This window comes from Cardiocondyla obscurior, unplaced genomic scaffold (assembly GCF_019399895.1).
Source record: "Cardiocondyla obscurior isolate alpha-2009 unplaced genomic scaffold, Cobs3.1 scaffold1_7361187_7686053, whole genome shotgun sequence".
Taxonomy (NCBI): domain Eukaryota; kingdom Metazoa; phylum Arthropoda; class Insecta; order Hymenoptera; family Formicidae; genus Cardiocondyla; species Cardiocondyla obscurior.
The window spans coordinates 281,567-295,076 of record NW_027228794.1 but is presented as its reverse complement, the minus strand read 5'-3'; the positions used below and the strand labels follow the sequence as shown (position 1 = coordinate 295,076).

Genomic DNA, 13,510 nt, shown 5'->3' with positions numbered 1-13,510 from the left:
AATGTTAATAATATTCTAGAAGGTTCGAAAAGGATAACTCTCTGAGGCGGAGCCTCTTATAAACATTTTATTTCCAAAAATTAATGGATCTCAGGAACTCCTCACCAAAATCTAAAAACTAAGGGCAAAAGACTTAGAAGTTTAAAAAATAGAGAAGGGATGGGGCGCAAGTGCCCAATAATTGTAAAATAGGAAAAGTGGAGGAATAAGTTCAGCAAATAAAAGTTTTAAATTTCGGAAAAATGAAAATTCGGCAATAGTTCTCCCCTTTTCCGAGCTTATAAAATCTTGTGCTTCGGCGGAGCACGCTCTCTTGCCCACCAGATATCCAGCGCACACATTTTGTTAAATTTATCGTGACTGCCTGTTAGTGCACGACTGCCGAAAAAGCTGAGAAGAAGCATCTAGATGATCTCCGAAAAAGTAAGTCTCATCGATCAATTATGTTATTCCGCGAAAATTGATTCCACTAAATGTTTTATTTAATTCAAAGTGTTCCTTTTATTAATTTCAAGTAAAAAGGGAAGGGAATATCTGAGTTGGAGTTCCGGAGATTTGATTATGTCCTTTGGACTTCGTGGTGAATCAAATGTGCAAAGAATATTGCTTTGTAATTGTAAAGAATATTGCTTCCGAATATCGGTTGTAATACGCCGTCAAATAACCAGCGACTTACTGTGGTTCACGCCGCGAAAGGTTGCTGGAAGTTTAGCAACTATCCACGGCTTAAGAAAACGGCAAGCGAGCTTCGCTTAAGATGAACCGCAAAGATTCATTAATAGGCGAGTCGAAAGCTCTGGAAGTCGTCGGTGACGAGTCTCCTTCGACCCTTTCTTTGTTAAATTCTCTAAATCTTGTATCATAAAAATTAAAACCAAATTATAAATTTTTAGTGGAATCATCTAATAAGAAAACTCTCAAAAAAAGTCGAGCGCGGCGGAATAAACAAATTAAAAATCTGAGAGAGCTTGTTCGACGGTTTTTCTTTCAATACTTGGTTGCGGTGGCGCCAAGTGAAGAGGTATTTGTGACACCTCCGCGTCACGAGAAGAGACCGTGGTTCCCACGACCGGGCGCTCCGCCACCATCGCCTATCCATGGAGACCCGGAGCCGCTATTCGGTTACTCCCCGCCCGAAGAAATTTCTAACAACAGCCTAGAAACCTCCGAAAACATCTTGGAGCATCCGGAACCAAGGGAGGTTATAGACCCTCTCCTGGAGCTTCTTTGTAGGGCCTGTACTCCGTGGATAGATCCTGTTCCGGAAGGGGTCTACTCCATCGGCCCTGACCACATCGAGTTAGAAGAGATCAAGAAGCAGGCGGCTCGTTCTGCTCCTGATTCTCACTTTTTCATATTTTACCCCGGGGTGAAATTTCCCTTCCTGGCCCCGATGCGATTAATAGACTTGGTTTTCCCTCGGACAACAGCGAGGGTGTGTGAAATAGAAGAAATAACAATAGACTGATCTGGTGTTATACTCAAATACATACACTCACACACACACACATTTTGTAAATATACACAATTTATATCATGTTTAAATTATATCTTTTAATCAGACTTAATCCTTTATCTTATTTCATTATTTTTCCCGGCAAAACTTTAAATTTATTTTTATACTTTAGATGTATCAATTAATAATAAATTTGTTATCTTTTATTTTTGAAATTTTGAATTAATTATTTATAAATAACCCTAATATCCTATTCATGCGAATAACCACTGCTGATTCTGCCCCAGAGAATAAGGATTTACCTCCTTTCTCTAAAAAAGAACCAATTACGCGCTCAATCTTAATCCAAAAATCTTAACTATTTAGTTTGAGCGTAAAATTGCGTGGTTTCAAATCTCGAATTTCACGCTAGACTCGGTAGTGCGTTAACTCCCTACATTACTCACGAATATCTATCCTGAGGATTTCCTTTAAATATACAATTAATAAAATAATTATCCTCTTGACGTAACAAAGTTATCGGAAAGTTTGACAAGATTATCGACACAACCTGACTCCGTTTCATTTTTGTTGTTATTTCTTGTCATTCGACAGATCACGCAAAGTTTACATTTACTTTTAATTTTATAATCAGTCACTCGAATTGAAGCACGAACAAAATAGTTTTATATTAAAGATAAATTATTGCACACAAAGTTTCACAATGTTGAATATTTTAAGATTCTCTAACGTTTTTTGATGGAAATCTTATTATGATTATTGAGCGTATTAATCTGATTAAATCGTTCTTATAAGACGAAACTTTACGCACATAGAGTAACAAATTGTTACCGCGAACACGAGCGAGCGAGTGCTAGGATGTTTAGGTTGTTATAAAAAAGAACGGATTAAATTGTTCTTGCTTCACTTGCAATGCAATTTATTTGCTTTCAGTACGATAAAGCGAGCGCTAAATAAAGAATCTAAGCTTGATTCGCGATGTTAGTCGTCGAACTAGCGTAGTGAGACTGACGCTGGGTCGGAAAAGTCGCACGAATCTGCAGCAAAATCCTTTGTTCTTAAATGTTATCTTTGGGGGTTCCCGACGCTCGGGGAACTAGGCAGCTCAGTTTTCATTAGCGTTTGCTAACGCCAGGCTCAAGATAGGGCACACAATAAATATTTGAAACGATTTCTTTGTTAACGAAATAGTACGCCGAAAATCTCGTATTGACGGCGCGTCGCGACGGCGCCTGAAATATTATACCAAAATTTATGTTTTATTTTAAACACAAATAAATTAAAAGTTTTTTAACTGCGGCTCAAAAATAATTTTTACGGAAATAAAGTATTTTTATTTGTAGAGATTTTTCACTTTCCTCCATACAACTCGGAAACTATTGAAGATATCAAAAAAAGTTTTATACAAAAGTTTTATTGTAGAAATACCTCCGTTTAACTGCAATAATAGAATAAAAAAATTTATTTTTGTAATTTTATAAACAATTTTGTTAACAATTTTTTTATCTAATTCTGTTACTGCAGTTAAATATAGTTGTTTTCACTATAAAACTTTTGTATAAAACTTTTTTTGATATCTTAAATAGTTTTCGAGTTATATCGAAAAAAGCAAATAACCTTTCTATTTGTAAGGGGTGGTTTCACCCCTTTAAAGTGAAATTTAGCACAAACAAAAAATAGTTTTGTGTTACAGATGAACTACTCTACATGCACACAAAGTATCATATTTTTTTGAATTTTCGGGTTGCCTAATCTTCCTTGTTAGTTCCTGTTTAATTCAATGTTATGGCAATCTCTGCATTTAACGCAGGAGCTTCTAGTATGAGATTCCTTTTTTTAGAATATTTTGCTAGTATCTGAGTCTTACATTCTTTTTTTAGACCTTCTTAAGTTCATTTCGCACATCTGGAAACTAAATCCGAATGAAGAACAAAATCTTTTTGCTTTCCAGATTCTGAGTTTTCACCAAGTACTTTCTTAGCCTCATCATCTAGCTGCCTTGCTTCAGGTTTTGTGTTGTGCCTTTTATTGTGCAGAATGCAGTTGAGACGGAAAGTACTTCAGTAACTTCCATTTCTAAATTCTGAATCTGTGGAATAGAATCAAAAGGCAGGAATAAATGTTGTCCGTTTTCATCCCTAAGTTCGGATGAAAAAATGTTTTGCAAATCGTCATTAGAAATGATATTCTCTAAACAATTTTCTTTGTTTGCCTTTGAGGTTAAGTTGTCTGAAAGCATACATAACCTATGTAAATGCACTGGTTAATATTGCCTCCTTCGTGCAAAAGTTATTAGTCAAAAAAGGCACAAACGTGTCTCATACATTCAGAGAACACAAAAAGAGTTCAAAGATTACATAATGAGCATTGTTACCGCCGCACCTCGTAGCCGATCGCTGGCGACGGATTGATATCGATCCGTCGTTCGATTATCGCCTCCAATTCTCGAAGGCGTTGCCGGCTCGAATCTTAAGACTGATTAGTCTCTCTAGATTAGAATCTTAAGACTTAAGAATGATAATTATCATTGTCGTTTCAGCTGTGCCAAGCATCACCTCGTGTGCATCGAAGTGCAGTGTGCTTTTTCGCAGGAATCTTTACTCATCGCATCACTCATCGGATCACTCATCGCTTTGTCTCTTTGTGCAATTCATCCAGATCATTCTCGCCGTGTGCAACACGCCAAGAATCATCTGGAAGACATCATCCTGCAGCACGAGGCGTGTTAACCTCGTGCTCAGTAGCTCATCAGACTTCGCAGCATTTTGGCCTCATAATTAATATAATTGTGCGTTTAGTTTAGACTCATTGCGAACTCTCGATAACAATCAAAAAGACAGATCTCAACTCATAGTAAAACTCACGCGAAAACTCATCTAAGAACTAAGTTCGGATCTTGTTTGATAACAAATTATAGTTTATAAAAATATGAAAATGCTTTACAGTATAAAGAATAGTTCTTTAACTTTTTTGTATATATACAGGGTGTCCCAAAGTCATGTAGACAAACTTTGGAACTAGGTACATCTCGTCATTTTAAGATGAAAAGTCCTTTATCACTTTTTATTCCGAGTAATATTAAGCGAGATAATAATTATTGAAAATTATATCTTTTGGGCGGAACTTACTGCCCCCCACACCGCGCGGAGACGCTCTATCCGTCGGTAGTCCCCAATCTTTGCGTTCTCGATCATCGATAATTTTCTTTGTATTGTTACGCGTTGTCGCCTTTCTTTGATTCTTGGTTTAAACCAGCTTATCTAGGCGGGCCGATCGTAACCGCCTGTCTCGCCCCGCGCGCCTTCACTTTTCTTATCGATGATAGAGAACGCAAGGATTGGGGACTACCGATGGATAGAGCGTCTCCGCGCGGTGTGGGGGGCAGTAAATTCCGCCCAAAAGACAGAATTTTCAATAATTATTATCTCGCTCAATATTACTCGGAATAAAAAATGATAAAGGACTTTTTGTCTTAAAATGACGAGATCTACCTAGTTCTAAAGTTTGTCTACATGACTTTGGGACACCCTGTATAATAAATTTTAATTTAATAATACAAATTTATATTTAAATACATATCTGAGCTTCTACTATTGATTAATAAATTATAAACAGGAAAGAATTAAATGACTCAATATAATACAAACTGAAAAAATAGGTAAATTAATAAATTAAATATAGGATTACTTTATGTATAAATTCAAAATGTTCGTCTTTGATATTATAAGAAATTTCTGTGTCACACCACAATTAGCAACTAAATGCTTTTGACAAAAAATCTTGGCAATATTTGATGAATTTGCCCTTACAGATTATCCATTCAATAAATAAGCTCATGCAAGCGAATCGGGCTTGTCCTTACGAGCATTCTTTTCATGCCCTGGCAAATATAATAATATCTGTCCTTACGGGCAACTTAAAGATATTTCAATTATCCTTTTAATATTCTGAAACATAATATTTCTTAATGCGCATTAACCCCACAGAACAACATAAACCAACTAACTAACAATTCTCGGTTATTTATTAACAAAAAATAACTTGTTGTCAAGCGGTCTCGTATGCTTATTTCAAGCGGTTAATGTTTACTTGCAATTTAAATTTAACCAGTGACGTCTTTTTTAAAATGTCCTCATTTTAATTATAAAATATGAATGTCTTAAAAACAAAACAGATCTCATTTACCGGCCACTTGCTTCTCGCGTGTCTCCGCGTGATCGGCTCTCAACGAAGGAATTACATCCGCTTTCTCGCAGTTAAAGAGCAACTGGCTAATATCGCGCTGCCATTTTTGCGGTAATATTACTCACAACTATTAGAAGCACTTATTTTTATACAAAAGGTCTATCCTCAAAGAAAAAATCTTACCAGAATCAGATTTGTACGATCACTTACATCTGATTTTTTCTTCAAGTTTTCTCAATTTCATGAAAATTTTTTTATTGAAATCTCTATTTTTACTTTGTTTCTTCCCTTAACCCATGCTGGAAAAAGTAAAATAAAAAAAAAACACACTGTTTATGATGTAACTCGGTCGAGCACAAGAAACATTATATAGATACAATGTCTGACAAGGTGCGCAAACATGTACTGCGCAACCTTTTTTATCTGCACTTTCTGAACCTTGTGATTTTGGCCTGCGGAAGTAGCAGTACTACATGTATAATTCCAAAAAACGAGACTTAAAACATAATTTTATATTAATCTTTTATATTTTTTTACAGTTTTTAAAAACAGTATCATCATATTTTATGACAATGAGAGTGGCAATTGCTTAATAAAATTTTAATTTTGTATAAAAACTGTGTTAGAAAAATACTAAATAAATATTAAATAAAATATATGTTGGGATAAACTGAGAACGATCGGAGATATTCTATGGTTTTTGAAATCCGTAAGAGTACTAACACAGAAATTGATGGGAATCTTTCCGATATTAATTAATAAACACTACTTATAATGCACTTAGACACAGATAGCAAGTAAGCTTGTGCATGTTCAAGCTATTTTGCAACACTACAAACAAACAAACAAATGGTTGGAAAAAGTTAGTCGTGAGCACTTATATGATAACAAGGCCGCCAGCTAAGCTGCACACGCACTCTCCCATAATTGTTATTCCTTAATATTTAATCGATTCTTATATCTAATAATATAAAATAATATAATAAAAGAAAATAATATGTATATTTCGTGTATTTTTTTCATGGGGTACACCGCGGACTGCGTTTCGTTTACCAAAACTAAAAAAATTTTTAAACTTCCTTAAAAATTACGTGACTTTATTTTATCATTAGCACTTAAAACCCTCTCCACAAGACATCCAAAAACGAAATCCTACAATTTATTTTCCGTGGAAAATAAAACATAATCCGCCTAAATGTATAAGCGCATATTATATCTACAACCATAAAGACAATTTTAACTAATACAACTATACAGCTATGGTTATATTTCTACTCTATCCGACCATATTGAAGCCTCTTTACAAAGGTATGGCGCGGGTAATGGAACATCAATTTTGTTGAAACTTACGGGATTTGAAGATTGATGTTTCCACATGAATCTAGTAAAATAACTCGACTTTCGCTTCCGAAACGCGGCGTAACGGTAGTTCGGGTGTGTAGAGTAGAATTAAAGTGGTGATTGAAGAGGGTGTTGAAGGGGTAGGTGCGGAAAGGGTTGAGAAAAAGAGGTGATGAAGGGGAGTGGGTGGACAAAGGGAGTAAGTGGATAAAAGGGATAAAGATAAGGTGAGGGATTTGAGGTTAGAAAGACGGTGGGTAAGGAAGAGGAGAGAGAGAAAGAGAGAAGGTAAGCAGGGAGAACGGAGAGAAGGCGGTAAGAGACAAAGAAGGGCAAAGGGGAAAACGGAGAGGGATGGACTAAAAAAAGAGTAAGATAAAATCTGGTGGAGTAAGGCAAAGGAGATAAAAGGAGAAAAGGAAAAGGAGAGAAAGAAAAGAAGAGAAAGACGGAAAGTAATAAGAAGAGGCGGATAGAGGAAAACATAAAAAGAAAATCAACGTGGAATAGAACAGGAGAAAAAAGAATAAGGTGAGAAACAAGGAGAAAAAGAATACAAGGAGATAGGAGATAAATATTTTTTTTTTTTTTTTTTTTTTTATTTAAGTCAATTTACTACAATCTGTTCAGCAAGAACATTTAGTGGTACATATGAGCGAAAAATCGTTTACGAGAAGTTCTCCCCATTGGGAGGGTTCTCTTGCGGTTCAGCTTCACGTGGGTGTGAATTATTAAATTAATACATTAAATCAGTAGGTCATAAGGCTTTACTCTCTTGAGTCTCCGTAAAGCCTCACTGTTGTCAAGCAATTGGATTGCCTCCTCGTTAGGATGGTTGTGTAATCGATTTTCATGCTTCCTCGCAATTTCCTGGATTACTTTATTTACAGTAGGTACACCAAGGTCAGCGTGTATAATGTCGTTCCTGACATACCAAGGGGCGTCGACTATAATTCGCAAAATTTGATTCTGAGTAGTTTGTATCTTTTTCCTATTGGTTTGGCTCGCACATCCCCAAAGAGCTGCACCATAGGTCCAAATTGGTTTTAATATTTGGTTATAGAGTAATAGCTTGTTATCTATAGCTAATTGGGAATTGCGTCCAATCAACCAGTACATCTTTCTTTGCTTTAGCTTGATTTCTGTGCATTTGATTCGAATGTGATCCTTCCATGTAAGACGTGCATCCAAGATCATTCCCAGGTACCTCGCCGAATTATTTCGAGGGACGACTCGCTGGTTAATTACTACCGGTTGATATTGAGTTTTTTTCAGAGTATATATCACATGAACAGATTTAAGTTCGTTAATTTTAATCTTCCATCTTTTTGTCCACTCGGAGATATCGTCAAGCGTTGACTGCAAGTTCTCCGTTGCTTTAGCCAAGCAGTTGTTCGCAGAAAGAATTGCCGTATCATCAGCAAACGTAGCTATTGTGACTGAATTTCTTCTAGGGATATCGGCAGTGAACAACAGATAGAGCATTGGGCCCAGGACACTGCCCTGCGGCACTCCTGCGAGTATAGGTCTGAGACTAGAGAATTCGTCATCATGTTTAATTCTGAAATGTCTACCTGTAAGATATGATTTTAACAGCTGATAGTAATCTCTAGGCAGTACTTGATTCAGCTTATAGCATAGTCCCTCGTGCCACACCTTGTCGAATGCCTGCGCTACGTCAAGGAACACCGCAGGACAATATTTTCCCTCTTCCAGAGCCTTTTCTATGATGTGTGTTACTCGATGTACTTGGTCAATCGTGGAGTGATTCCTCCGAAAGCCAAACTGATGTTGAGGTATGAGTTGAGCTTGTTCCATTATTGGAATGATTCGTTTTAGTAGTAATTTTTCAAACAGTTTGGAAATTGTTGGAAGTAGAGATATAGGTCGATAAGATGCTATCTCATTTTCGGATTTACCGGGCTTTGGAATCATTGTAATCTGCGCTACTTTCCACGACAATGGAAAATATTTCAACCTTATTGCTGCATTGAATAAGTATGTTATAAAGTTGATGGCCTTTTGAGATAGTTCCTTAAGAATTCGCACTGTAATTAACTCGTATCCAGGTGCCTTTTTCAAATTCATATCCTTGTCAATCGTACATTTGGTTTCTTTAGTTGAAATTGGTTGGATTTTCCTTACGTCTGAGTTTAATTCGATTTGGATTTCACGATTATCTTCTAAGTTTTCGACTGGTTGGAACGTTTTTTCCAAGTGATCAGCAAAGGCCTCTGCTTTACTTCTGTTATCTCTAGCCCATGTATTGTCACTTCTCCTGATTGGGGATTATAAATTTTGGCCTCTTCAGCTTTCTTGTGGCCTTCCAGAGGGAATATTCGGATTCCTTAGAATTGGTCAAATTTTTTAAATAGAAATTTATATTTTCATTTTTGACTTTATGAAGGAGACGTTTAAGTTGTTGGCTAAGTCGATTAGCGACAGTCTTGTCCTCCGGATCACGTGTTTCTTGCCATCTTTTTCGAGCTAATCGTTTCTTCTTCACTAATTCTCTAACTTCAATTGGATAATTTGATTTACATATGTCTTTTTCAGTTGTTGGTGGCGTAGCATCCCAAGCAGCTTGTTGGATAGCTTTAGTCAGCTGCTCGGCAGCTTCATCCAATTGTTCATTATTTATAAGTGGAATTCTAAGGTTGATTTTTTCCTCTAGTTTATCTCGGAATAAGTCCCAGTCCGTTTTTTTACTAGTTAGGACAGGTTGCCTAATTGTTCTGGTAAAGATTGCATTTATTGTTAAAATTACTGGAGTATGATCAGATGATAGCTCATCACAGCCTTTTACTTCGACATAGTTTTCGCCTATTCCTCTGGTTACGAAAAGGTCAAGAAGATCAGGAATTTTATTTGAATCAGAAGGCCAGTACGTTGGACTGCTGGTCGAGATAAAGCTCATTTGGTGTTTTTCGGCAGTTTTAAAGAGTTCTCGCCCCTTAGTGGTGGTCAACCGAGAGCCCCAGTGCGTATGCTTCGCGTTGAAATCTCCTCCGACTATAAATCGTTCTCCAAGTGTACTAAAGAAATCTTCGAATTGTTTTTGAGAGTTCAAATATCTGGGTGGGCAATAGACTGCTGATATAACTAAATTCCCACGTTCTCCGATTATGTTTATCGTAGTTGCCTGAAGATGCCTTGCTTTATATTCTTGTAATTCATAATGTTTGATCTTCTGTTTGATAAATATGGCTGTTCCTCCTCGCGCTTTGCCATCAGGGTGAATTGTGTGATAGAGCACGTAGTCTCTTAATCGAATATAGGATTCGTTAGTAAAGTGAGTTTCTGCAACTAGCAGTACGTCAATGTCGTGAAGCTCCACAAATGTAGATACTTCAAGAGCATGTTGAGCCAGTCCATTGGCATTCCATATGGCTATTCGGAGTGTTTTATTCATCTTTTTTTAGTTTTTGTTTTGGCTTGCTTACTAGTTGCCTCTGCACTATTTTTTTCTGTAACTTTTTTTTCAAGGATTGAGAACCTTTCCTCAAGCTTACCAATTCTATCCAGAATTTGATTCAGTGTTTTAATCAAGGGGTCATTTGTGATTTTGTTGACATTCTCTTCTTCTTCCTTGTTCCTAGTTTCAACTACTTGCGCAAATGTTTTTGCACTTGTTGTCTCAATTGGTGTTTGCCGAATCGCTGATTTAGTGCTTTTCTGATTAACTTTTTTTTCACGCCTTGATTGGAGTTCTTTAGCTATCTCACAGCCTCTGTAACTGGCTGGGTGTTTACCACCACAGTTAACGCATTTGGGGTCAGCATCTTTCGGTTTGTTACATTGAGAAGTATAATGCTTTCCTGCACATTTCACACAAAATGCCTCTTTGTAGCAATGGTTTTGCGTATGACCGAAACCTTGGCATTTCTTACATTGCGGTATAATGAAGTTTTTCCTTAGAGCTTCAACTTTAATTTTTTGATGTAGAAGGAATTTCAATTGAAAAATTTTTTTTGTGTCGGCTTCTTTCTTGAATGTCACCATAAATAAGGGGAGACATTTTTTATCTTTTCTGCTTATTATGTTAACTGCTTTTTCAGCAGGTAGTTGATGCTTTTCTCTCAGCTCGGCAATGATGTCCTCTGGATCCAAAGTGGGATGTAGATGTCTGATCATTACACGAATCGGTTTATAATTTTTATTTTCATATGTGTGAAAGCTGAATTTTTCTTCCAACAACATCTTAGTTACAGCTCTATAAAGAATATCAGTATAAACATTCACTTTAATCCCACCGCTAGCTAGAGTTTGGGTGGTAAATTTGTCTTCGTTGAGATTTATTTGTTCTATTTTTTGTATTACTGTTTTTAGGCTTCTCCCAGCCATGTTATCGATATAAAAGGGAGGTGGAACTCTCTCCTTAGGTTTATCTGGTTGTAAAATATTTGTTTTTTTATGTTGTATATCAGGAGGAGTTGTAAATTCGTTTTTTCGCTTTTTATTTCTGTTTTTCTTTAAGATCCAGTCGGTTTCTCTTTCGAGTTCCTCTTCGTCAGTTATGTACTCTTCACTAGGATTGAGATTATTTTTCTTTTCCAGGTTTTTCTCTACTTTGTCCGTTGGTATGGTTGAGAGATTTATTGGGGGTGAGTTTAAGTTCCCATTTGATTCAGATAGTTTCGTAAACCAAGCCTTGAGTTTTGCATTTTCTTGATTTAGCATGGTTACTTCCTGCTGCAGTCGTTGAATTTCTGCCAACATCTGATTGTAGTCAGGTTTACTAGTCGTGCAGGACAATCCAATTCCCAGATGAGCTCCACTAAATGAGAGTGAGCGAGTTCTAGGTTCGTCTTTATTGTACTCCATTATTTCAGATTTTGCCATTTGAGATCTTACGACCTTAGCTCTTCCTTTGGCAGGAGCATTTTCAAACAATAGTTGGTCCTCCCCAGAATCCATAGGACCGACCTCCGCAGAGGGTGGATTTTCCAGATCTACTGGGCTGCCACCTGGGGTATTATATCCTTTTGTTTTATCCATTGTCTGATTTATTGATTTTGCTAGTTTTGGTCCACCCCGGGTATTTTATTTCCCCGGTACCCTCCGGCAAGCCGGCGAGCTTTCCCCAATGCGCCACCAGGGGAGGCGCCCGATGGAGGACTAGCAACCCCACACGGGAGATAAATATAGAAAAAAAACAGGAAGAAAGGATGAAAGAAGGGAGAGAGAGGAGCAGGAGTGTAATGGAAATAGAGGAGTACTTAAAAAAAAGGAAGGTGGGGAGAGGAAAGGAGGAAGGTGAGATAACACAAATTAGAAAAGAATTAAAGAAGATAGACGTAAGAAAAGAGACGGAGGTAAAAGGAGAGATGGAGGGAAAAATATTAAAAATAGTAAGGAAAATGAAAAAGGAGATGAAGAAAAGAATAGAAAACTTAAAGAAAGAGTTAAAGAAAGATAATAGAGATATGAAAAAGGACTTAGAGACGATGAGAGAGAAGGAAGAAGAGTGGAGGAGGGAGAGAGAGATAATGAGAGGGAAACTAATAGAATTAAAGAAGAAGGTGGAGGAAGGAAGGAAGGAGTGCACTAATACAAAGAATAAGGTGGTAAAGCTGGAGAAAATAATGGAGAAAAGAGAAAAGGCAGAAAGAAAAAAGAATATAATTTTCAAAGGGATACAGAACACGGAGGATAGGAAGAGAATAAAAGGAAAGGTGAAGGAAGTATTAAATAAATTGGAGTTGAATATAAAGGTGAAGGAAATAAAGAAGATAAAGGAGGGAAAAAATGAGAAAGGAGGAATAATTTTACTAAAAATGAGGAATAAAGAAGATAAAGAGAGAACGTTGAAAAATAAGGATATGTTAAAGGGGACAAAGATATGAATACAGGAGGATAGATCCTAGGAGGAAAGAAAAATAGAAAAAAATATAAGAGAGATAGCAAGAAGAAAAAGAGAGAAGGGAAGAAAAGTATAGGTAAGTGGGATAAAAATAATATTGACGGTACTTGGTAGTGGTAAAACCAGTATAAGGAAGATTTGATGGACGGAAAAGGAAATAGAAGAAAGAAGGATGAACAGGGGGAAGGAAAGGAAAAGAAAGAAGGAAGAGTAACATAGGGGAGGAGGAGGAGGATAATAAAAGAGGGAACGAGGGGGGAAGGGGGAGAAAGAGGAGAGGGGAGAGAGAGAAGGGGGAGACAGGAGAGAGAGAAGAAGAAAAGATGAAAAAGGAAAGCCAAAAAAATTAAAAGTAGCATTCTGAAATGTGGCGGGGCTAAGAAATAAGGACAATAATTTCTGGGAGAGACTAAAAAAATGGGATGTAATGTTTCTGTTGGAGACGTGGGTGGAAGAAAAGAGATGGAAGGGGATAAAGAAGAGGCTGCCAAGAGAATACATATGGAGGATACAATGGGCCAGTAGAAGAAATAGAAAAGGAAGAGCGATGGGAGAAATAATAGTAGAAAGAAGAAAAGGGATAAAGAAAACATATGGAGGCAATGGAGAGAGTGAGAGAGAAGGAATAATGATAAAAAAGATAAGAGTGGAGAAGAGAATATGGA

General features: G+C 36.9%; 1 protein-coding gene across 1 annotated transcript; it reads left to right on the top strand.

The window, feature by feature from the left end:
• Positions 1 to 12,183: 12,183 nt before the first annotated feature.
• Positions 12,184 to 12,828, top strand: LOC139112738 (uncharacterized protein PF3D7_1120000-like). Its single transcript, XM_070673805.1, has one exon. It carries the CDS (start codon positions 12,184 to 12,186, stop codon positions 12,826 to 12,828), a length of 645 nt encoding a protein of 214 aa, XP_070529906.1.
• Positions 12,829 to 13,510: the final 682 nt, after the last annotated feature.